This window comes from Drosophila serrata, unplaced genomic scaffold (assembly GCF_035046125.1).
Source record: "Drosophila serrata isolate PLE 108 unplaced genomic scaffold, ASM3504612v1 contig_245, whole genome shotgun sequence".
NCBI lineage: Eukaryota > Metazoa > Arthropoda > Insecta > Diptera > Drosophilidae > Drosophila > Drosophila serrata.
This window is the reverse complement of record NW_028257143.1, coordinates 2345745-2372440: the sequence shown is the minus strand read 5'-3', so window position 1 is coordinate 2372440 and position 26696 is coordinate 2345745. Positions and strand designations below refer to the sequence as shown.

The following is a 26696-nucleotide window of genomic DNA, read 5'->3' as shown; positions in this document are numbered from 1 at the left end:
GATTGATTTGCCAATGCGCCGCGCCGTTGCAACAACAGTAACTGCAACATGCAATTGTAACGAGCCACTAATGCCTGCATTTAGCACACCGAAAATGGAGCAGAAGAATGCCAAATGCGGCCGAGAGTAAAAGTTTTGGATAAACAATGACGGTTGACGCCCCCAAGTAAACAAATAAATACATATAGATGAGACCGACTGAAGGTCTTCCTTGGGAAGGACACTATTTTCGTCTCTTATCTCAGACTGAATCGAATGGATGTCAATGTTATTATCATCCTTTTGTTCGTTGACAATTCAAAATCCTTGAGCTTGAGCTTCGTTAACTATGTGCATCCGAGTGAAAATCTGTGTTTTATTGCATATCTTGAGGCTGTCAATTGGCCAAACTCTGGAAAACAAACTTCTCTGTGAGTCGAAAATTGTGTCACCTTTTTTGGGTGTTGGTCGCAGAGCTAACTTTGTCGCTGCTTTCAAAGTTTTAGCATAAATTTGCTGGTTGAAAAAGCAAAAGGAAATGCCAAGTAGTTGATTGACAACTGGCTTTTGGCTGTCCTGTCTGCATTTGCATGGCGAAATGGAGGTCCGAATATTGATTCCATTGGGAAAGTTCATAAAATATGAATCAAGTTATTTCAGGCCCTCTTTGCCTGGTTAATTTTCCCTTAAATATCCATAAATATTCAAAGTTAGGCCGCTTAACCGAAACACTGGCAGAAAGCCGCCTTTTGAATTAATGATGCTGTCCCCGGCTGGGACGCCAGTGACCTTGGCTTTCGGGCCAGGCTCATCGGCTCAAGGACGAACAAATATCCTACCGAGGCAGTCGCTGTGCGGCATTTTAATTAGTCCGCGGCTCTGTGTGACGTTAGCCTAAATAATCACAGAAATGCAAAAAGTATTCTGCCAGGCGATATACCTTTTAGCAGATGATAAATGACTTGGCCTTGGCCAGGCTAACTGGCTGCTATCTTCCACTCTGACGTCCTGACGGGGCGTGCAGGCAAACAAACTTAGTGCTCGGGAAATGTCAATTAGCAGTAATTACTGTGCCATGGCACGGCATAATAATAACCTACATCAACATCAACATCAACAGAGCAACAGCAGCTGACACCGCTTTTCCCCCGGCTCATGGAATGCCTATTCTCCTGGTAACTCAATCCGCGGGCACGGACAGTCGTCCTTGCCGCCCCTTTGGCTCTACTCTCCCCTAATTGCAATTTACACGCTCCGAGTGCAAAAATTAATTTAAAAAACAAACTTGCAGGACTCGGAATTGCTCATTTGCATGCCACGCCCAGTGCTCACGCAGACTGAGGCAGCGCCGGGTATCAACCGCATGTTGCATTTTAATTAAAAATCATTTCTTTCAGTCCTCACATGGAGAAGGACATCCTGCCAGATGTCTATGTCACTCCCACGTTGTCGGCGTTCATGTCAGGAATAGTCAATTACACGACTGATGACAGCCGGTCGCACGGCCACATCTGTTTGACATTGATGGGCCTTGAAGTGGATTATAGTGCCAGTCCCATAACTTTCCCAAATAATTAAAGTAGAGCTTGAGGAGTACATATAAATGTATTAATTTATACTCGCTTAACAAATTACTGATAAAAAAAGCAAATTAATTTAAAATAAAGAGATTGTAACGCCTATGTATATAATAATTTCCAAAAAAAAAGAGGATATGTGTGCATCCTGTTGGTTTTACTAAATTATCTACTACCCATAATGTTTAAATACTCTATTATCGGAATATTCAAATAATATAGAAATAATATAGATAATATTCTATCTTTATCTTTAAGCTCTAACCCGCCTTATAATTATCAGTGTTTAAATACAGGCAATAAAGTATCACTTCCATAATCGATTGCCATCATTAAAAGCACAAATTTGCTTTGTATCCAGAACCATGTTTATAGCATTCAATTTCCTTTTTATCTATTCAAACTCTTATAATTAATTCCCAGGCGATTATCACCAGTCGGGATCTCGTGATGAGCCATAAAAATTGAAATTAAATCTTTACTTATTGCATATCTACCAGGCGTTGATGTCTGGGAGGCACATACGATGACATTGGAGTCCAAAGAAAGGAGGATCCAAGGAGTCGAGGGAACGGGGTTCATGGTCTGTCGGTCGTGTTTTCCTCCCGGGCAGCATTAAGCTGAAATTTATGTGCTTGACACACACACACTCCCTCACTGGCTGGCAGAAGGACTTGGCCTAGAATGGAGGAGCCTCATCGGGACAATATGCTGCATAGTTATGGGGGCAAGAGTGTGGCGTTCTGCTGGCTGTCTTTGGCACTTTGGCAGCTCTCATTTTATAGCTGTCGCCGTAAATTATGTGGCCCATAATGCCAGAACAAGACCGAAATGGCCGACAGAAAATCCCACCTGCCAGGGACCAATGTGGGAAATCATCCCAAAATAATATGTGTGTGCTGTGTATGTGCGAAATGTGTCACTTGGCGTCAATTTAGTTCCCTCCCATCCCGTGCTACTGGTGGCACTGTCCTTTTTTCAAAATGAAGTCCTTGAATGTGGAGGTGTAATAAGTGTGTCACTTTAGGGACATGGTTTTGGGTTTCATATTTGCAGATCCCCCTCAAAGGAGGGGCCGGAGGTCAGTTGGCTAATTAGCTAATCAGCTTGTGAGAGCTTCCTTCTCTAGCTTTTCCCATTTAATAATTATATTGGAACTAATTATTTCTTAACAAGAATTACTAACCTTGAACACCGCTATCCCCCTGGTGAATAATACAATTTCTATAATCTTGGTCCGACTAATCCTATCTGGTGGTTCCAATCTTCCTCAAACCTTCGCCAAGAGAAATTAAATTGCGTGCACGTAAATTTAATTACGTAAAACTTTTGGTACAATTTGTTTACTCGTTCAAAACAAACTTTAAAACTTGCCGAGTTGTCAATGCGGTTCCCTTGTCTTGCCCCTGGTCACTTCCAGGCACTAACTTTAGCCGCTGCAGGAAAACTTCCTTTGGGGGGAAGACACAGAAGAAAAGAGCTCCAAGTGCGCACTTCAAGCCACAAAGAAAACTAAGAACAATTTTGCGGCTAATTAGTCGCAGAGCAAATAATTAATTAGCTTTTGTGTGACTGTCTGGAAATGAGGGGGGAAAACCGGATTCAAGACGTCCCCCTCCATCGATCTGCAGATTTGATGGCGTGCAACGAACCCATTTGAAATTTTGAAACCACAAATCAGTGCTCAAAAATGTCAGCTTGCTGAAATTTTGAACTGCTTTTTGGGCTTGCAATTAAGACAAATTAGTCATTCGTCGGCTTACGGAAATGTCAGGCTCGATGGGTGCCTAAAATTTTCCGGGGAGTTACACAAAAGGAAACAAGTACACGACCACCGCCGACCTTCAGCGCTTGTTTTTTCTAAGGAGAAACTTTGACAACTTTTGCTTTTGCATCGCGTGCCGCCTTCGTACTTTCCTCGGGATTTATTTTTACCATATTTGCGTTGCCTTCTGTCTAAACTTTGACATATGCAGGCAATTCGCCTGCCTCCACCGGCAGTCCCCCCTTTTGCGGAAAATCAACACCCAGAACACCTGATTTATTTTGTTTGCCTCCTGCCAATCAATTAGATTTCTGCACAAAGTGCCGGCTAAAACAACAGGTTTTCCCGGGGTGTGCACACACATGCGGGTGCATACACACTCCAGCACAACAGCGCCTGCAGGGAGGACACACAACATTCAACATTTAAATTGAAATTGATGGCCGAGCGGCGCTTGCGGTCCGTGGTTGTTGATTTCGATTGTGTCTGCGTTTTGCGGCATGTAAAGCACACAGGAGCCCGGAAATTAAATAGAGAATTATATTGTTTGTACCACGGAAGGGAGGAAAAGATGGAGGAATGCACACTCAAAGGCAGCTTTAAGCGAGGCCATCCTATACTGTTGCTCTCTGGCCCCCACACCTATCAATAAATGAATTGCAAACAATCGTAAAAGAATTATGAAACGCACTCAAGAGCATTTATGACGCAGCCAGGATTTATGGCCTTATGGAATCGAAAACCGAAGCCACTCTCTAATACACACACAGGACAATAAAACTTAACCGGTGGAAAAGGCTCATATGTCTGTCGCAATGCGTGCTAGGTACTTGGAGCATGGAAATTAATAATAGACGAAATTTTATGGTCACCAAACACGCAACGAAAGTTAGATGGAAATAATTGGCAGAATGTTAATAGAAATGCGAGTTATACGCGCTTTTAATTGAAGCCGGTAACAGTCAAGTTGACTCGCAAATTAAATGCGACTGCATTGACGTCAGAAGGAATCTAATCCTGTGGCAGGATGAGAAGGAGACCCAGTTGGATACATACCTCATGAGCTCAAAGGTAATGCACAAATGCTTTCGGAAATAGGTGTAGTCGAGCATGTGTATGACATTGTGAGATCCATCTGCATCCTTCTCCCGCAGCTCATCGAGTATGTTGAGCTCGACGACGGCCTGGTTGAGGAATCGCTTCTTATTCCTTATAATCTTAATGGCCACATGGGTGTTGGTCTTATGGTCCAGGGCTCTGATCACCTGACCAAAGCTGCCCTTGCCAATAACCTCCAGAATCTCGTAGCGAAAGGCTATGTGATCGTGTTCGATCTGCAATGTCAAGAAAGTTTAGTTATAAACAATACCCAAATTTTGAGATTTAGAATAATATCCTTACGATCTTGTAGTTGCCATTATCATCGTCATAGCCCAAATTGGTGGTGTTGGCTGTGGGGGCGGGCTTGTTGTAATTCTTGCTGGCATGCTGGCCAAAATAATAGACCTCCTTGTACACCTTGAGCTCCTCGAACTCCAGATCGGTTAGGTAGTTGCGAAACTTTTTCACCAGCTCTGTAATGCAAATAGCAGATAATTCCTAAATTAGTCAGCTTTAATTATTATTTTAATTTTTCATGCGTTCGCTTCTCTTTCAGCAAAATAAAAGTGTTGCTTCTAAGTGTGGTGGTAATCGAGAAATTCCCCATGTGGGAACTGCCACTCTAAAAACCCATTGACCCTGACCTCAATGCCATTTATTTTCCCACCAGAATGTTATATAAAATTAATTAGAGAGCAGAGGAATGATGGAGTGCGGCTACCAAATGCCTGAAGGGCGTTCTCAACTAATTGGCATTGGGCTGCAGCGAGGCAGAGAGCAAACGCACAAAGCCTGGCCAGAATCAGCCTGAATTTAGCTGTTCCTGCCATGCAATCTGTGGATGAATGTTGTTGGAATATATTTCTATAGAACCCAAAAAATACTTCTACAAGACCGATATTCCTACTTTGGATAGAAAATAGTATAAGAAAACTTCCTCCTTACCGGATGGCGTCATGGGCGTGTTGCACTTGGGCTCGGCGCTTCCAGTGCTGCTGGCCGAGTTGCCGGAGCTGCCACTGCCGCTGCTGCTGTTGGACTTGGTGGAGGAGCCGCGCTCATTGCCGCCGTTGCTGCTGTTGGTGGTCGATGAGGACACTGGCGAACCGATGTTGTTGCCATTGCCGCTGCCATTTCCGTTGCTGTTGCTAATACCATTGCCATTGGATGCTGCGGTGGCTGTGGCGGCATCGCCCCCTGCCACATGGTTGTTTTGTGCATCCAGGCGCTGTGACCCGTTGCAGAGCTGTGGCAGGTCCAGTCGGGAGCCCGACAGGCGAGCGTCCCGTCGCAGCTTCATGTTGTCCAGTTGAATCTGCAAGAGAAGAAGGAACCCCATATGAGAATGACACCAAATTGAGAGTTTTCATCTGCAGAGGGTAGCCTACTTTCGGGCAGCTAACTATATTCGACCGCAACAACTCGTAAAGGCAGAATTTGATGCGCGGAAAGGTGCATACTTTCCGGCAAAGGTTCTTATCCACAATTCGCTTGGATATCCTTTTCAATTTCATTTTGAATCCTTTTTTGCACATATTATATTCTCTATTTTTTATTTTAAATGCTGCTTGCAGGACATTCAATATGTTTTTCACTAACAGATAGGTCTGAATGTGTAATGAAACATAGAAAACAAGGCCAACTTTGTGAAGCCAAATAAATCTAATTTCTGGGAACGAAATATATATTCCTTAAAGCCATGGAAACATCTGAATAAACTAATAATTTACAACAAAATTATAGATAGATAAGAAAAACAAATAATTTATATAGCAATGATTTTTAAGGATATTTTTAAATGTATCAGATTCCTTAGTTTAGTTGTAAATTTCAAGTTAAAATCTCAACAGCAGCAATCGCTTAAAACATAATACTTTCTGAGCTCTATTTTTCCTTTATTAAGAATATATACTTCTAAATTCTGTAAGCGAATGGGATGCTGAAAGTTCTTCAAGGACCTTAAACTTATATTATTAGTTCTGTTACAATTTACAATATTCTTCCCCCTGATAATCATCAAACATTGACTTACCGGCATTTCGCATCGATCCAACATTGTGTATCGCCTTCGCTGTGTTGTCGATTTTATCCAAAAGAAGGAACGCTTCCCCAAAAAGAAGTGAAGCCCGGTGGTGCCTATGTGTTGTCACCCTGAGCCCGGTGCTTAACTGGTTGAGTTGTATCTCCTCTTCCGGCGAAATATTATTGATAACTTTCGGGGTAATATGTCTGTGGGGCGCACATTTGCATTTGTTTTCGTTGTTGGGGCCAACTGCAAAGAGGTAAAGAGGTGGAAATCCGTGAGCACAAATACGACAAATGGAAAAGTCTTTAAACCATTGACTTTTAACCCTTTTTTCTGGTAACTAACGTCACCAAAATGGAAGTCAACCAGATATGATATGAAATAAATAGCGACCAATGCGCATTCCAAGTGCACATCGTAAATAAAACGCTAAATGGTAAACAGAAACTCTCTCTTCCCCCCTCAATATCAATGACATGTCGGAGCACAACCCATAACTATAACTAACACAAAAAGCCGGTAGAAAGAACCCTCAGTTAGCCGCTACCAGTTAGCAGTTAGCAGTTTTCATTGTCAAGGCGGGCGACGACAAGCGGCCTCATCAAAAGGCCCGAAAACTTTATTCATATTTTCTCCGCAAGGGTCGTAAAGACCCCCGAAAAAAATGAACCCAACCCAGTTAAGACCGAAACCTGGCCCACTCCACATTTTCCCCCCATTCCTTCATGTTGCAGCTGAACTGACAGGCATAAAAACTTGGAAACCAAAGTCATGGCCAATTATTAGCCTTTTTCTCTTTCGTTGTGTTGGGTTCGCTGTGCATTTGACAGTTGGGACGAGTGTAAGGGGAAACCCAAACCCAAACTCGAACTCGCACTCAATATGCATAATAATCCTAACCCTTTTTCAGTGGACTAAAGTCACCCTCATCGGGGAATAAGTGCAGCGGGAAGTTGAGTTTGTTTGGTAAGTTTCCTTATGAATAGAGCCATAATGAAAGCAGTTATACGGTGGTAGTGCACTGTAGTTTATCTAAAATTAAAATACAAACCAACAATAGTATGAAAAATATACAAATTCCAAGATATCCAAGCAAATATTTTTCAGTGCATGGCTTGAAAACTTTCCGTACTTTCTTGTAGAGTTCCTATTTTACCCGAATACTGTTTTCCTATTACCTGTCTGACTTCGCCTGGCATGCTCAGTTAAATTTATTGGCTTTAAAAACTCTTCTGTCATAAAATGATAATTTACAGCATTCGGTTTCTTCATCAAACTGACAGTTGCTGGGAGTTGCTGTGTGGCGTTGAGGTCGAGGCTTTTCCTGAGCCTTCCTATACATACATATATCAGGAGGTATTTCGGCATTGTCCGCTGGTTAAGTCGTTAGCTCTACTTGTTTTCCATCCCTACCGACGAGGCTTGTACAGTCATTCGGGTTGTCTGTCATTAAATGCAATTTTTGGTTGCCATTTTCCGTCCATTTCGGTTTCGCAATTCGCGAAGAAAGCGAAGAGCTCTTTAAAGACCAAAAGTCAGGCCGGGTTTCAGACTATGCGCCTGGGTGTAGCTTGATAAGCGAAAGTTTTTTGAACCCACCTCGAACCTAAGCTGTTGCAAGGTTGGACAATTATGAGCGCACTTGGGCCATTGAAAAGGTGTCACTGCTGACGGTCACGAGTCCGCTTTTGTTCCCAGATTCAAATGACAAATCAATTGAGGCGACTGCCGTCAATTGTAAGTAATTCCAACAATTACACGCCCCGGCAACCGGACCATTTATCGACACTTTCTGACGCCGCCTTTATCGTTTTTCTATCATTGGTCTCGAGATTTCGCATTGATTTCAACTGAGAAACGTCAAGATCACCGGGGATCGTTTGTCATTGCTATGACACCCACCCGATGTCTGCAATTTCTATTAATGACACTGAATTCAAATGTCAGACTCAATGCTGTATTTTGACTCAAGTTTGCGAAGATGTCTTTGGACAAGCTCCGTTTTGGTTGATTTGGCATTGAAGCAATCGAGCTTTACTATGAGTAAATCGAATCCCAGGTTCGAATTGAGAGACCTCCAAACGACAGATTGATATCAGAGCACTGATTTATTATTAAATGCTCCACAAAACTTGTGATTCAATTGCGGATTAAGTTGGTAGAAGAGGTGAAAGGTAACCCAACTGGAAAGACTACAATTAATTGCAAAATCCGTTTAAAGTTCGCTCAAATAATTTCACCCTTGGTGCTGGTCCGCTGACCCAATGCATTAAGGCGTAATATTAAGCCATTAATTTGAAATTTCTTCGCCAAGTGTCGGCGGGAGCCATCAAGACGAAGAAAATTGGCCACTCAAAGTAATTGAGTTGCAGCAAGCCAAAATTTTGTTGCTTGTCTCCGAAAATTAACAATCTCGAAGAAGCAATAAAAACGTCAGGAAATTTATGGGAATAATTTGTCAATTTATGGCACAGACTCTTGTTTTGACTGCAGCGGGAAAATCTTTTCAATCTGAATCGGTACACCTCCTAACTGTGGATGCACTGATCATCGAGTGCACTTTGCTTTTTGACAAACGAACGACCGTCGGGGTTATAATATTGGAAGATTTTTTGGTTCGTCTTTAATAAATGTCAATTGCTCACCGAGGCGGCGAATTCGCTTTGTGCTTCTCTTTTCGACAGCGATGCAAACATTGAAGAGCAGCAAAAATAAATAAAGACAAAACAGCAAAACGTGACATTTGGTTGTTGACTTTTGACACTTGCAATAATTTTGGGCAGACCCGAAGCGAGATTTATATGCAAAACCAAACGGTTGAATCGGCATATCTTCATGTAAAGTAAGTGCTTCTTTTTCATTTAATTTTTCTCTTTGATTTTCGGCAGGAACCAGCTTTTGATAGTGGCTGCAAAATGTCAAACTTTGTGCCATTTGGAGGCTTCGAATTCGGTCTTCTCCCGCCTGGAATTTCGTTCCACTCCAAACTCTCAGCTTTTGAATTTCGATGGCCTCAGCGTGTCAATAAGCTGTCAGAAATTGTGCTGGGCACTCGGCTCATTGTCTGCCTTGATTTATTGAAATGTTTTCTTTAGATTTCTTGACGCCCCATGTCCCTGTCCATGTGCATATAAAACAGAAACTTTACATTCAATCTTTTTTTCATACAAAATATTTCTCGTTTGCGAACGAAACACGTACGTAATGAGACTTGAAGAGACATCATGTCTAAGGTTTTTATTTTATAGAATCCATTGTTCGATTGAATTTTATTGATTTGTTTGTCTGTGGCCCAAAAAGGCCAAAGCATTTTTGACACTTTGAAGTTTTGGGGGTAAAAAACACATCAAAGAGCTTTGATCTCTTGGCTTTTCCATACGATGCGATGGGAATTCGAATTATGAATATTAAAACAAACAAAAGGCTTTTAATAACAAAAATCGGATGATCAAGAACTGCTGATATTATTCTACTATATCATTACATTAATGATAATATTTTCAGTAATACTCAATCCTCCCTATAACGTGCAACAATTGTGCACAAATTTTGTAAGGCTTAAAGATAAACTTGCATGTTTAGATGACATTTTTCTAAGGAGGGCTTGTTGCAGGGGTTTCAACATTAAAGAACTTTGAATTTGCGGAATATTTTGGCACACGTGACCCAAATGGGCTTGACTCCATTTAATTATACGGAACACCGAGAAACGAGCAAATAAAGCATCATTTGTCAACCAGAAAAAGAAAAAAATCGGCTAACTATTACCTCGCGTGGCCCAGAAAAGTGGCAGCCCACGAAAATAGAAAATAAATAAATTCAAAATGAGCGCCGGCCCCGGCCAGGCGACATGCTACAAGCATTTTGCTCATTTAATTTCGCGCAGACATGAAACATAAGTGAAATTCATTTAGTTTTCATTATTACGATTATTTTCGTATGCCGAAAGCAGGCCACAAATTGCATGCCACCTAATTCGGTTAGGGCCCGGTAAAGCAGGCCGGGCATTAACCAACCAGCCGCAGCCCAGGCGCCTCAAAATGTGACCCCATAAACCATTGACCCACTAACCCCGGCCCTAAGTAACGACCCGGGCGCGAAATGTCAGCGGATCCCATATAGATTCCCCAGTTGAAGGGTGTCCAAGTGGGAGCGGAAGTGCTTTGGGTCGCCGAAGGGGAACCACTCTCCATGGTGGTCAGTCCAGGTCGATGGCTTTCAATTGAAAAAGAGGTAAAGCTGTGTAGTAATATACAAATTTAAATATAAGCTTAATATAAAGGTAATTATTAGAATTTAGGAGAGAATAGGGAATGACATTTGCTTTCAAGTTAGGTTTTATTACATTAACAAAGGCTCTTTGGTCGCAGGTTTCAACCCATACAAAAACAAGAGCACCTTTTTCCAAAGCAGCAACAGATGTCACATATGGCGAGGTGTGCGCCTGACATATAAACCCTAATACCGACCACTGACAACACTGCGTATGGGTAATGTTTAGATTGGAAATGCTCCCCAGCCGTAACCCCCAAAGGTTGGGAGATAGTTACAAACAATAACCATTTTAATAACTTCCGTTCTAGAAACACTTTTCACTGGCCATCGGCTGCACAAAGACAATGGTAGCGAAATGGTTGGCTTTTGGGCCGAAAGCAAGTGCAGCAGGCCCCTGTCTGGTGTCCAAAGGGGAGCATTATGCTTTATTGGACCCAATTGTAGTGCTCCAACCAAAAGGGGCTGGTAATCGTGAAATCGCTAAAAGTGACAACTGCCCGCTTTTCAAGTGGAGCGAGAGTGGAGTGAAGTGAAGTTGTCGCTTTTGTTGTCGGAAAATGACAATTAGCCGTGTGCTTTTCCCTCCCCTTGCAACCCGCTCATTTGACAGTTGACTGCATTTCTCTTTACCAACAAACACACACACACAAACAAATGAAAGCCAAATGCAAATGGAAATGGTGGAAAACAAATGAAAAGGCAAAACACAAACATAGATGCATTCAATGTTGATTTTCGTAGCTCGTCGCGGAAGTCTTCGAGTCCGATTCCAGATTGAGTAATAAACATCCAAGTATCTTTTGCATCTGTGTACAACAGCTGCAAGCGCATTGCAGATTTTTGGTTAATGGGTCTGTCGACGTTGGACGGCAAATGCAGGAAGCGAAATGAAACTGTTACACTCTGAATTGAAATTAGCCACGGGGAAGGGGCTTTAAGTTTACAAAATAGAGTTAACAATGATTGGGATCGGAGGGTAAAAGGGTGGAGATGCCAACGAAATAGATGATCATGGATAATGTCTTTAACTTCAATCCTCTTGAATAGTTTTCTGTCTTAGCTGAGTAAATATTTCCCTACAAAACGATAGAAATATTTAATATTATCAGTGTTGAAAGAACCATTTATACTTTAAGCATCTAGAGTGCCACTTAATCAACCTTTTTCATGACGTAGCCCCTATAATTACTTGAGACAATTTGCCACACATATGTTATTTACGACACCCAAAAAAGAATAATCAGAATCTTTGCCACTTATTCAATTCTCTGTTAATGGTCTGCTCAACCTTGGTATTCATTAACCCAGAAGACCGCCTCAAGTTCAATCACAAAAGCCAAAAACAGAAACAACAAAATATCATACATAAAAACTAATCAAAATGTCACACTTTCCACGCAGAAAACGGAGAAAAAATCTGCTGACAGCTGACAAACCGAAACCAAAACCAAAACCAAAGCCCAGAGAAGAGAGCCAAAAGCCACTCACTATGAACTATGGGTGGGTGTGTGTGCTGTGTGTGTGTTGTGTGTGTGCTTTTTGGGGGCGGGAAACGGGCGTTGGTACTTTACAATGAGCCATGGAACCGAGCCGAGCAATCGTTGCCACTCAGCCACCGTGCTCGGATTACAGAAGACGGAGGGCAGAGAAACTCTGAGCGACGTTGACGACTGGCGACAATTGCCTTAACTTTGGCGTTAATGAACATGAGCACACTTTGCCAAAGCGAGATGAGGCGAGACAAGACTTTTCCGTGGCTCAGGACGGACGGACGGACGGACGGACCCCTTTCCTCTACCCCCTCTGTTTTTTTCCGTACCAACAGACATCACACTTCAAGCCCGATTCCAAGACAGCGTAATGAATTGATGTGGCTACTGCCATGGCAATGATTATGATGAGATCGCGACGAGATGCCAACAGCGAATGAAGGAAGCTCTCCTCCACTCGACCATAAATTGTGAAAGAAGCGAACAAAAAGCATTTTAACATTTAATAATATGAAAATAATTGAAGCAATTATTAAAAGAGACACACAGACAGTCCGAGAGACAGCCAGCACACAATTAACCATAATATAGTTTCTTCATGAGCGAGATACTGCTTCTGCGACAATTGTTATATAAAGATCGAGAGAGATCTTAAGCTTTTCCAACTTGAGAGATGGAGTGATCTTGTAGATATCTATACTATTATATAAAGAGGTAATGTAAGTTTGTTTGTATGATTTGAATAGGCTCCGAAAGTACTTGGCAGATTTGAAAAATTCTTTCACTGTTGGAAAGCTACATCATTCCTGAGTGTCATAGGCTATATTTCATTTAAAAAAAAAATAGGTTTCCTTACTAAAATTAAGATAACGTAATCCAAGGTGTTAAAAAAAAAAACAAAAAACTACCTTACATCTACCGCCCTCTACAGGCAGCCAAAGCATTTCCTGTCAAACATTCAAAACATATTGAAATAAGGAATTGGAGATAAAAATTTTATTTTTTTGTTCAGGTTCAGTAAGAAACGAAGTCCTGCCACCCAAGAAGTAGAGTTTGGGTCGTCGTAATCGTAATACAGAAGCAAAAAGACGTAAGATTACGAATATAACTGACGAAGAACGGGCCTCCATCCGAGAGACTGAGCGGCTGAGAGCAATGCAGATGCACAAGGAAGAATCAGCAGAAAGACGAGCAGATAGGCTTGAGAGAAAACGATTAAGAGTTAGACAGTCGCGTTCTGCAGCAATCGATTTGATTCACTCTCAAAATAATGAACGCGACAGGGCAAGGGTAGCTGAAGCGCGTTTACAGCTTGCAGAAGATCAGATATAATCCAACTATTGATTACAGCTCGAATCGAATGTCGTTATTGGCCGGATGAATCAGGTCTGTCAGGCCTCTTAGATTGAATCAGACGAAACTTCGGTCCGAGGAATATATCCATTTGCGGGATGCTGTGATGAATGCTGCAACTCTCTTGAAGGATGGCAAAACTGCTCATTCTACTTTTAAACTTCCACTATCAGTCAATCTTGAACAACAATCTACATGTTCAATCCGCAAAAATGGACCAATTGGTAAATTACTACAAGACGCCTCATTGATTATGTGGGACGAATGCACGATGAGCCATAGAGCACATATAGAGGCCGTGAACAGAACCTTACAGGATCTAAGGAACTCCTCTGCAGTCATGGGCGGGATTACTTTTGTATTTGCTGAAGATTTTCGACAGACTCTACCCGTTATTAACAGAGGCACGCGAGCAGAAATCATCAAGGCATGCTTGAAATCGTCTCCCATATGGACTACGATTGAAACGTTAAAATTAAGGACAAATATGAGGGCTCATCTTTCATGGAATCACTGATAGCGATTTCCCACAGCAACTGCTAAAACTTGGGGAAGGAATTTTTCCAACTCCAAATTTAAGCGGTCAATGTGACATTCTTCTGGATGAGTCTCTAGGCCAAATACTCGATAATTTGGAAAATTTAATAGATTCTGTATACCCTGATATCGAGAATTTGCACGAAAGAGACTTCCATTGGCTGTGTTCTCGGGCTATAGTATCACCTAAGAATGATACTGTCAATGAAATAAATAATCTGATTGTTCAAAAAGTCCCCGGCCAAACAAAAACATACAAATCAATCGACACTGTAACGAATATTGAAGATGCAGTCCATTATCCACAGGAATTTTTAAATTCGTTGAACCCTTCTGGACTGCCACCCCATGAATTGACGTTAAAAATCGGAATCCCAATCATGCTTTTAAGAAATTTAAACCCTCCGAGCATGTGTAATGGGACGAGGCTGCTTATTAAGGAGTTAAAGGACAATTTAATAGTAGCAAATATTATCACTGGCCCAGCAAGTGGTCAACTAGCTCATATACCGAGGATACCGATGATCCCAACTGATCTGCCAATCCCATTTAAACGGCTTCAATTTCCGGTAAAAACATCTTTCGCATTAACAATTAACAAGTCCCAAGGCCAAACCTTCGAATTAGTAGGGATCGATCTGCGAAATAAATGTTTTACTCATGGTCAACTGTATGTTGGTCTATCGCGAGTCGGAGCCCCTGAAAATCAATTTATTTTGCTGCCACAAAATAAAACAACATCAAATATTGTTTACAGAGAAGCACTATCTAAATAAATGTAATGAACTCAATAATTGAAAAAAAGGGATGAATATGTGTCATATTATTATTATTATTATGAATGTGTTAAAATTGACTAATCTAAATGTAATGTTTAATTCCCGTGCGAAGCAGGGACGGGCCGGCTAGTATTTTAATAAATTATAAATAATACGAAGTGACTAGGGCAACCGAGGAATCCATCTCTTCTTTATTCTATACATAAATCATAATACTCTTGTTCCAAAAACGAATTATACGATCTGTTTTTGAGAGTATTTAATATATAAAATAATAACAAGTTCTTCGATCTTACTCTTCATCCTCTTTTTTATAAATTGTGACTCTACCTTTTTGTGCTCGATTAGTTTTCCATCTCGACTTACAAGCCTATAAAGCTCGTTCTTTCCGTTCAACTTGGCCGAAAAGGCGAATAACCAAACAAAACGAGAAAAGAAAAAACCAAACCACAGACAGAAACAATTGACATTTGATTGACTGACAGTTGTTTGTCAGTTTTTTGACAATTAGGCGTCAAAGTGAAATTGCTTTCGATTTCGATATGAGACCCCTCCTCGAATGTCCCAAAATTGCCTTGAAAATTGATTGGGAAATGGTGGGACTAGCCCCGATTGCCATGAGACTATTTTTAACACAAAAACGGTTCCGTTTATACTATTTTTGCCAGTCCAACGACGTAGAAATTCATCAGAAGGCGAAATTTCTACTGAATTGGGTCACAATTCTCCTACTTGACATGTGAAATAAAAGATGAAGACTTGAATATAACACTAATTAGGGGGGTTGAGCAAAGTCTTCTAATAAAATTATCAAGTGGTCGGCGATCTTCCAACAGAAACATCATGATTGCCATCATCGTCATCGCCCATGATGTATGAGAATGGAAGCTCTTTTCGAGAGCTCAGCTGGAAGTTCAGCCCAGTTTATACACAAATTTATACAGAGATATCTGTAGCATTGAACCAGTTTCTTGGACAGCAGATAAACACATCAATTGGCCAAGCTTTATAGGGTTTATTTGGTTTTTGTATTTTTATTGCTAATTTTCACAGCTTGCGCTTTGCTTTATTACATTTTTTTTTGGGAGAAATAAGACAAATATTTGTGCGATGACAGACAATAACTTTGTGTGTTTTTGCGGCTTTGTTTATAATACCAAATTTAGAGGTTCACCGAACTCAACCTCTCTTGCTGAGAAAAATTAAAAGGAATAATTATCGACGACATCTGTGCTCTGAATTCGATCGAACTCAAGTCTAAGATCCAGCTAAGAGCTTGAGAAAAATAAATGAGACACATCAAGTTTGGCTGCAAATGCATCGATTACGTGCCGAGAATATCTAAGGAAGCCACAAATTGCACCGACTTCTGCTCTAAACCCATTTACTGCACACTGAGACCGGCTAAAGTGGTTGGAAACACATCCTCTCAAGTGCTGCATCTGAGCCAAATCCCACAAGAAAAGCCATTTGGATGTGAGTTTTGTAACACCCGGTAAACTCAAATATTCAGGGACAAAATAAAAATGCTTTTAGGGGAAAGGACTTTACCCCCAAATCCATTGTTTGGCATCAGATTGCTTTCGTTATTTTTTGTATTTTGTGTACATGCTGGCAGCCATTAAAATGCGCCTTTACGGTTACGGGTTTACGGCTAAATTTTATTTAAATCTGAACCATTTCGAGAGTTTTCGTTGAGGCTGGGCAAGGTTTTTATGCAGCAGCCAGAGAACAAGCGAATTTATTTGTTTACCTGTCGTGTGCGAGAGGAGAATCATTAAAAACTTGACCCAGTTTGAGTCTGTTGAGTCAAGCCCGTGCCGATTTCTTGAACTTTGCCACGGTGCTCCACAGCTATTGGGCATTGCATAACTCGCACCTGGCATGCACCGAACACCGAGCAAGCGGTGACGATAACGATTGCCATTCCGATTACCATTCCGATTCCGATGACCAACCTCCAGCTCTGAGCCTTAATCTCCCCCCCGTTGGCCTGCCTTTGTTTCTCTCAGCCAAGGCTGTAACAAATCCATTCACTCGCTGGCTTTGCAGTTCCAGTTGCAGTTTGCTTTGGTTTCTCTCCTTCATCTTAAATCTTTCGAACAATGAAAAATTGGCAATCGTCATGAAACCGAAAAACTGGTAAAAACCGACAACCGACAACCGAAAATCCGTGAAGCGCAAAGCAATTAGACATGCAATTCTTGAAAGTACAAGTAATGTCAAAGTTGTAATTAAAACACGTCCGCCGGGCTGATCATATTTCAAACACCAAAGTGTGGCAACATCATCATCGGAAGAATCCACTAAATGAATAGTTTAAATCCAATTGCTACAGCCTCTCAACTTCGTTATACAACAACTTCCCAAAGTGACATATTATGCATGCAAACTACTCGTATTTATTCCGTTTAGGGTAAAGTCAACCCATATATCACTCTGAGCGTTGAGCCACTCAACAGTTGCTGCAAACCGACAAAGTAAGCTCTCTCACACACAAAGAAATCTGGGAAAACTCGTAAATAAGAAATGTCACAAACAAAATTTCCATATGAAAGGCTTTCTTTCGGAGATACACAAAATGGAAAAATAAAAAGTATACGAGAGCAAAATATCCCATTCAAAAAGACTAAAGTCAAGGTCTGTCAACTATATACCAAATGGAACATTTAAAGCGGAATAAATAAATTATGTGGCAATTGGAAAAGTTAAACGAAAATGGAAAGTAAATGAAAACGAATTTCCACAATCAAACCAACGGAAAGTGCAAGTTAAAGGTCTTAATGAGAGTCTATAAATCGATAGATGATTGTACGTGAAAATCTATTATGATGTGATGTCAATCAGTAGAAAGAAACCCTTTGCCAAGTGTTTCAAGTCAAACAAAGTTGCACTAATTGTACTCAGAGAGTCTGGCTAAAGTCCCTAACAAGTTGCAGATTCAACTCCTACTGGCCGAAACTTGCTAAACTGGCTTTCGTGGCTCTTTCACATGGCCAGCACTGCAGCACTGGCACTCTTCGATTGCAGGTTTTTGAAGATCATGGTCCAGCGAGCTAACAACTTGTTGTTTCTACCGCTCTTGTTGTTGTTGTTTTTTTGTCGCCAAACGCATGGCTCGTTGGTGTTGTTGGTGTGTTGTTGTATTGTATTGGTGTTGGTATTGGTGTTGGTGTTGGCGATGCACTTAAGTGGCTAAAGATTTTTAAGGTTAATGCACTTGAGTTCGTTGTCGCTTCTTTGCTGACCAAACTTGGATGCCTTTGGCAATGGATGTTGCATGGAGTTGGTGCAACACAGCTCCTATCCGTGATCTTGTCGCAATTTACATTTTCATGCACCAATAAATGCGTGAATAATAATTATCCGTTAGGTCCATGCACATAAATTGCCATCAATTTGCTTGGCGGTTTTCTCTTCTCTGCATCTCTTATTTTTCGAGAGATTTGATTTTGACAAATATTACGCATACGCAACGTTGCGATGCGATGCGATGCGAGCGATGCGACATGTGCAGCATGCAATTCGGCACTTTCACTGGCTCACGTCGTGCGGTTAATTTAGGAGACATATTATTTAACTGACTAATGCGTTGTGGCTTTTGGGGTAAAAGACGTAAATATGGGAGAAATGTTGTCAAGTCGACGAGGAGTTTATTGACTTAAATTTCCATTTATTTTGCATCAATTTAGGTGGCTTATCAATAATATAAGCAAACTAAAGGCTACCGAACGTGAATGTATATATGAATACAAAATTATTTCTCCTTGCTTTTTGGCCCAAATGGGTCAGTGCTGTCGGGCTTTATTTGATTTGGGTCAAGTGTGCCCACAGAATACTAAGCAAAGTCGAAAAAGAAGCAACGAAAAATTTTTATTAATAATTATTATTACCATTCGCATGGCAATAAAAACCGAAAAACACAAGAGATGGTAGAAAACCCGATTCGAGAGAGGAAGTTGTTAATTAATCCCGAAGACAAGAGAGGTGGAAAAACTTCTGGGGAGATCCGTTGTTCGGCTCTGCAGAGTCTGGTTTTGTTTTTTAATTGAAAACTGGAAGCGGTTGGTTCTACGGTTTTATGAGTGGCCACAATTCTTTATTTTTTTATGCACGGGTAATTTGGTTACATTTGAGCTACTTTACCGAGGGTCATCGTGTGGATGTTATTGCAAAGAAATAATGAAGCAAGACTATGTACTACTGTGGGTTAAGTAAATCTTACTTACTACTTTCATCCTTAATTAACACATGACTTGCATGACTTGCTTACCTGCAATGATAAGAGAAAGAAATTGCATAAGTAAAAAACAATTGCATTTATTTATGAATTAATGAAAACTAAGCTCATTTCTACCTGCCTGTGTAAGTTGTTCTCTTCACATCACTTTAAAGAAAGACAATTTTTTTTTAGATTTTTTTGGGTTCCGTTCTATTGATAAACCTGATCAGAGACGACCAACTTCCGCCCATTTTCAGGTCGGTGGCATTTTTCTGCTTCTTGGAATCAACCCCTGGCTTGTCTGGCCGCATAACTCAAACCTTCGGCAAAACATCCGAGGAGCTAACCAGAGCGTGCTGCCGGCATTTTAAGGGCAGCCAGGGTCGTATTGGCTATTTATAAGAACCTGTGAGTATTTCTTTTTATTCTTTGTTATGTTTTTTTTAGTTGTATATATGTTTTTTGGCCACTTGCAAAGAAACGCGCCGACAGCTGTCAGTGTCTGTAGCGCGTCGTCGAAAGTATCTCAAAGATACTCGCAGTCAGAGCTGAGAGATTCGCATTCGAAGCACTAAAGCGCTGATGAATTGATTTCCCTGAAACTCACAACGTATCCGCCACACAAAAAACTAACTCCATTTCACTTTCCAGTGATTGCGACAAATGTTTTCACTTTTCATTTCCAAACAAACGAGAAACGCATTTGACAGCCACGCCTATTTCCTTGGCGAGGCGACTGCCTGATTGATTGATGCATTGCATTGGTGCGAGCTAATCAATTAAATATAGAGTGCCATTGTCAATCAGCCGGGCTTACATCACACTGGGACTGACGGGCAGGCGGAGTTGCATTAATTACCAAGACGAGCCGTGACTTTAATCAAGCTCCAGCTGCAAGTCAATGAACCAATCCCGCTCGAACCCAATTTCCTACCACTCGCTGGCTGCAGTTTCGTTGTTTTTCTGTTGTTGTTGTTGTCATAATAACAAAAGCAGCTCTTTAAATATATAACAGGCAAGATGGAGTTGAAACAACAAAACAAGATTACAACAGCAACAAAAAATTGAAAAAGTGGAAGCATTTGATTTAACAACTGCCTGCAGCCACAACCATGGCCAATCAATTTTTATGTTTTTTCTCTCCTGTTGCTGCTGCTGCTGCTGCTGCTGACCATTGACCAGCACCACGACATCATCGGCCCGGAGCTGGTGCCTAATCACAGTGGAGCAGAGCCAAGAGCCAAGACCAAGACCAAGACAAAGGAGTTAGCTTTTGTTTTGCCAGCATTGGTTTCTCTTGGCAATTTCTAAGTCCGAATCCCCTTTTCCCCGAAATCCTTCTCCGGCAATCTGCAAGACTATCTATTGATTTGACTCACTGCCTCTGACCTCCGACTTATTATACTCTAACAACTTTCGTAAAATTCAATGCAAGTATCTTTTGAGCTGAATATAGTCTAATAATAGTCCTAATATATAAGCAAATTAATAAAAATATGATTGCTTAATTGAGAGATCAATGATAGTATAGCCTTATAACTCAACTCCTATACCTACTTACTTCTTGGTTTTCCAGAATAAGTTTTCCTCCCCTGTACTCGAATCAACAATTTCCCATCCCAATTGCATGGCTTTTGAAACCACCAGCAATTAGCCCACTTAGCCACCGACAACCTGTTAACCGCAGGCAAATATTTCTCAATAATCACAATAAATTTATGACAGAAGCATCTGCATTGACTAAGAGCCGCGGTATTTAAATGGGCATTAATAGAAACAAATCAGAAGCAGAAGCAGCTAGAAATGAGGTGGAAAGAGGCGGTGCTGATGGACCCGGGGTTACCTGATGTCTAAGTAAATAAACATGAAGCAGCAGGGAGGAGTTCGGAGGTTCGGATCGTGCGGATTGGATTGGCCTCCAATAGATCGATGCTCTCTAGACGCCATCTAGACCGACCCAGTGACCAAGTTGTGCTAGTCTGGAGCGGATGGGATGGGGCGGGAAAACGAGGTGGAGAAAGGAATTCGCATTTCCCGCAGTGGTTGGAATTTATGAGAATTTTCGTTTGTGCCCGAACACGTAACACACAGTCATAATGAACGATCGCCGTTCATAATCACTGCTTCTCGGGGGGAAGCTTTGAGCCAGAAAGAACGAGATTAATGGGAACAGTGGCCAGGGTGCCACAGGCTTGTGGCGCCTCCCCCTGTCGACGAAATTGTCATTGCATTGAAAATGAAAAGCGCGAACGAGTTTGGGATTTTCCACAGCCGCCGCCGGTTTTTGCTTTCCTATTTTCGCAGTGAAATCGATACCGATGCCATCGAATGTGTGTGTTTTGTGCACGTTTTATAATTTTCCCAGTGAAATTTTTCTGACTGCAAAAGATGTATCTTGGAACTCTGCTTTTTGTTGTCTGCTTTTGTTTATGTTCGTTAATTAGCGCTTCTTTCTGTCCGTTTGAACTGCTTTCGAATTGAATTTTATTTTTTCATCAAACGAAACAATTTTCACGCGCCAATTCCTGGCATTGTTTTCTTTTTGCGCTTGCTTTGTTTTAATCGGCACGTAAGTAAAGAGTGTTTTATTTTTAGAAATGAAATGCAAACAGAAATGCTTAATACTCTAGGGGAGTTTGCTGGTTAAAGATTACTCTCAGTCCGTTGAATATTAAATTCTATACAAATATTGAACACACAGTTAGTTTAAAAGAAACCTAGATAAAGCTACTGTGATAAAATAAAATAATACAGGAAGCGGGAAAAACCTATACATTTCCTCTGCAGGAAATTACACTGGTTCTTAAAATTAAAACGTTGCATAGTTCCAGTCCAACCATCTGGCTTCCAGAATTGCCCGACAATTTGGGCAACACTTCCATCCATCGGCAGTAGACGAGAAGTTGTAAATTTTCAACAAATTTGTCAAAAAGGCCATTAAATTGTTTAAGGGGCCCGAACACATTTGCATTTGAAAGCGACTTTAACGACATGTGGGTCAGAGAGAAAATCGGAGGGGCCACACACAGCAGCAGAAATCATAAACAAAACACTGACAAAAAAGATTTTTGAATGCGGAGGGAACCCCTCAAAGTAATTGCATTTCCTGTCGACTTTGCGGGAGGGGACTTGCACAAAACGCATAAATTAACAACAAGCGCAACTTCCGATAAACAATAGAACAAATAACATGAAATAAAATGGAACAAATGAAGCAGAATGGGAATAACAATGAAATAGGGGAGAACAACTCGAAAATTCCATTCATCGAGCGAGTTCTATTGGGAACAAATTCCAAAACAGTCAGTTCTGGGGGAGTTGTTAAAGCGTGACGAACGGAGTTTTGACTGCACTTTTCTCGGACCCATCAGCAGCGAACGGAAAATGAGGGCCAAACAGTGGTTGGATTCGAGGAAAATATGCGGTTTTACTTCAAGAATGCTAATTTAATGTATTCGGAAAGTGGCTATAATTATATTCACTTTATGAGGTATTTTCCTCTTGGTTTTAGTATTGTTTTTTCCGGGCTATTTTTGCTATTTTCGGTCTTTTAACATGCTAATAAAACTTATTTATAATATACAGATCCCCTATGAAATATGGGAAAACTTATAACTTATACTATGTAAGAATTCAATGGAACAAGTCCCCAATCTTTACTCAAATTGCTATTAAGAAAGTACAAACAACCTTCTGCGCTTGTTTTCTGTGTATTATAACATATAAACATAGTTTTAATTTGTGTATATAATTTAGAAAGGCGACTAGACCTTTTCATGACTTAAAGATCATAAAACATTATTTAATATCCTAGTTACAAGTTTTACAAATTTAAGTTTAGCCTGCATATCAATTTTTAATAACTCTAACTCTAAATAATTAAAAGAACAGAAGACATTTATGATAAAGTTGGAAAAAAATTAAGTTAAAAGTATAATGATCTTAACGCCTTTGGGCTTACTAATAATTCAGCATTTTAAGCATGTATTTTCCTAAGTTAGTATAAAACGTTAGATGCATTCAGCATCACTTTTCTTGGGCAACTTAATGAGTACTCCTCAAATAATAATAATTAACATCCATAATTTGAAAGCAAAAACAAGTACTTATTCATTTATGTATTCACTTTTCAAGTAAGTTTGAAAAAGAAAAAGCCTTGACCACATGCCAGTAAAGACCTTCGAATGCAATTGCAACGTCATTTTTGCAGCTATTAGCTAACATTGCCAGTTGCCTTCGGTGTGTACATAAGGTTTGCATCTTGGTGTATTTATAGGTTGTGCCACCGCCTTATCTAACCCACCGAGTGACGCGAGCCTCGTCTGTTCTATATAGAATTACGCGTGGCACATTCACAGCATCGCTCAGTGGATTTCGTAATCTTCAGACAAAAGTGGGTTGACTCGGGGGGTTTGCTTAGTGTGTCAGTCTAAATATATATATTCGCCGTTCATTGTTTCGCTGCATTTCAATTGTGCATTTCATTCGAGCAGCACTGAGATCTCAAGAGATCTATGCCAATTGATCAACCGCCGGAGGAGAAGGAGGAGCAGACGGGACGCTTTGTGGGAGCCAGAGACAAATGTCGAATTATTTCGAAATGCCTTCTTATCGCTCTAGATCGTCCCATGTGGCTTTGAAGGGAGAGAAGCGGATATAAATGCTATCGAGTAAAAAATAATACAATTAAACATGCGTATAATACATTGATTTATGTTCATTTAAAACATTTAAACTGGGGGATTTCCGGTCGGAACTGTGAACGCCTTGTGATCGCACCAAATCAACGTTCAAAATGTGGTCTTGCATGCACTCTTTCTTTCTCAATATGTATATTATAGATTCCTCTCTTTTAACCTTATGTTCAAATTGCACATAAGTAGTAGTAATATACGATTATTCCAATAAAAATATCTCAAAAAATTATATTGTTCTCCTTTATATTGTTCCTACGGGTTAAAGCCGCTCTCCTCATATTGGTCCTTCGAGCCGGATAACTTCGCACAGAACACGTTCTAGGTCTTTGTCATTACTATATACTTTGTAACTTACCCCTTTTAACTAACAAAACTGAGAGTTAACTGATATGCCAAGACTTGAGAGCATTATATTCACTGACAATGTGATATCTTTAGCTTAATTGTTGCTACGTGTATTTTGAGTAAATGTTTGTTGTCTTGGGATAATTGTTGCTTATTTGCCTGCCTGCATGCTTGCCTGCCAGCCTGTTGATCGTTTGACCGATCCGCTGCGCTTGCCTGTTGTATAATGTCAATTACTTGTGATTTACGACAGTTTAATGATAGACGGCGGTGCTCATGGGCCGAGAGAGTCATGTATGCGTCGAGGGCCGATAGGAGAAGGACGAGGGGGCCGAGTCGCATCGCATTCACATAATAGTGGCTACATGATGCGAGTTTAGCATGTGATGGATGTGATATTTCAGTGCCTCGATAGTGGGTTCTTGTGCCCAGTGTTGCATGTAATTGGCTCATAAAACTTTGCCTAGCAAAAAAAAATAATAGGAGAAAATAGCAACCTAAACTAAGCTCTGAAAGGGCAAATCGATTATGGGCCAAGCTCACTTACAGAGATGTCAACAACTTTTCTCATCAGCCAAGTGTCAAAGAGTGTGTGTGTGTGTGTGACGTAATAAAGTTGGATGAACCTGAACTGATTTTGATCATGCATCTTCGTTTGATTATTCATGAGTCAGGCCACAAACATCAGGTGTTGGAGGCACTAAATAACAATTAACTATATAAGGGAATTTCTTTCTTTTTTCTTCTGTTTCGCTCTTAAAGTTAAGTTGCCTATTTGGGTAACGAGTTTTTATAGAGAAGCCACCAAAATTTTCACTGTAAAAATAAATGGACACAACACTGCAGTGCACTGTAGGAAAAATACTGGAACTTCTTTTTTAAATGTTTATTGGTATAAGAATAATGAATCGTTTCTAATCAAAACTCATTTACGAATATGGAATCTAAATCTCTACAAATATAATTTAATATAATAATACTAATATTTCTTAAGGCATCTTATGATTATCTATGTAAGACTGCTTATTATCTTTCAGCCATTCTAAATTTCTTTAAAGTCCTCTTTAATAATTTCCTATTAATCGAATACGGAAACCATGAAATGGTTTATTATACTTTAAACACAGCTTACAAGTGTTGCTTAATTTCACCCCTTGTTCGCTTTAAACCTATTTCTTCTGAAATGGCAAAATCATGAGTAAGCCAACAGGTTCTGTTTTAAATGTCTGCATGATGTTTTATATTTTTTGTTTCGTTTTTCAGAAACCATGTATATTTTTTTTCTGGTTCTAAGCTCGACACCGATCTGAGCCGACTACCGAAAGGGAAACGAACTCATTGAAATTCTTGACGGGTTAGGCGCGCGAATTGTGTGGAATAACAAAAGAAACACATCAAGCCCATATCTAGCCAGGGGAGGGACACAGAGATACATGGGTTGAGATACAGCCAGAGAAGGGGGAAATATGTACGTCAGGTCTCGTCTGTTTTGGAAGTGCCTTGGCGGAGGACCACATGTGGTGAGTCTCGCCCGAGCCTCCCACTTTTCCCACCTTGTCGCCGACAAAGCTTTCCATCATTTCCGTTTAAGGCGGCGCCAAGTGGAAAAATTCACTAAACCAAATAAGCCAAACGAAATGTGGGTTTCCAGCTGGCTCAATAGAAAAGTTTTAATTATAAAAAATACCTAGCATTGTGGAAAAGTTCACTCCAAGGGCTTAACTCCAACAGCGGGAGAGAGGGTTTAGGCCAAGGACCTAGAACAAAAGGACTCAGGATTCAATGGAAGCAGCACCAGCAAGTAAGTATCTCTCTCAGTAAAGTTGACACATATTGGATACCATTCATTGTTTATCGCACACACAGGAAGCAGGGAACTCTTCCCGGGGTTATTACACTCCCGACTGGAAGCTTCTGTACTGTTAGTACTCTCATTTGTAATTGTTTTCGTTGGCCTACTCATTTGCCTTCTATCTGCGATTTGTTTATCAGGCCGCAGCAGTTGCTGGCTGATTAGAGAGTCGCCTCGGAAGTGGGTCACCGATTCATTGACTCAAACAGACGGCGGCGGCGTCGCACAAAGTATCTAAAGTTGATAACTCCCTTGGTCCGTTGCACTTTCAGTTGCATTGCACATAAGTCTTTTATTAGGGTTTTATTTTTTAGAAAGCTTTACTATGTTCATTTCGTATCAATCAAAGGCTTTGCTACTAGTAGGTTAGTAGAGCGCACTGATAAGATTCATTTCGATTGAGGCTAATGAGAGATTACTGACCCCGAGTGGAGGATTTCGAAACGCGGACTTGCGCAAGAACTTTTTGGACACTTGATACGCCCCAAAACAAGACTCGATTAATTATTTGTGTATTCCCTGTCGGGCAACATGACACTCCACTCGGACTGCCAAAGTTCAACTCACCTTGTCCCAAGCAGAAATGTTTATAATTGCGCAATTTCTTAAGACGTCTGCAAAAAGAAACACAACAAGAAAAAGCACAGACAATGGTTAGATAAATGCCAGACAGAATTACCAATCAAATAATAATAATA

At 40.6% G+C, this 26696-nt stretch overlaps 1 protein-coding gene and 1 long non-coding RNA gene across 4 annotated transcripts in view; one reads left to right on the top strand and one right to left on the bottom strand.

Annotated features, from left to right (window-relative positions):
• The window catches only part of Dyrk2 (Dual-specificity tyrosine phosphorylation-regulated kinase 2), a 51826-nt gene that overhangs the window by 6995 nt on the left and 18135 nt on the right, over positions 1–26696 (bottom strand). The window contains exons 3-7 of one of the 3 annotated variants that reach the window (XM_020954720.2): positions 26566–26612; positions 6455–6694; positions 5368–5737; positions 4723–4895; positions 4378–4655 (exon numbers count right to left, since the gene is read on the bottom strand). In XM_020954720.2, coding sequence (XP_020810379.2) covers positions 4378–4655; positions 4723–4895; positions 5368–5737; positions 6455–6478 — 845 coding nt within the window. In that variant the 5' untranslated portion in view covers positions 6479–6694; positions 26566–26612. Of the gene's footprint in view, positions 1–4377; positions 4656–4722; positions 4896–5367; positions 5738–5810; positions 6078–6454; positions 6695–26565; positions 26613–26696 lie in introns of those variants that run through there. The other 2 variants (XM_086832081.1, XM_020954718.2) reach the window with 2 other exon arrangements.
• LOC147643718 (uncharacterized) overlaps positions 7262–26696 on the top strand; it is a 57686-nt gene continuing 38251 nt past the window's right edge. Inside the window, exons 1-2 of the long non-coding RNA XR_015271488.1 lie at positions 7262–7414; positions 19362–24956. This is a non-coding gene — a long non-coding RNA (uncharacterized LOC147643718). Of the gene's footprint in view, positions 7415–19361 lie in introns of the transcript that reaches the window.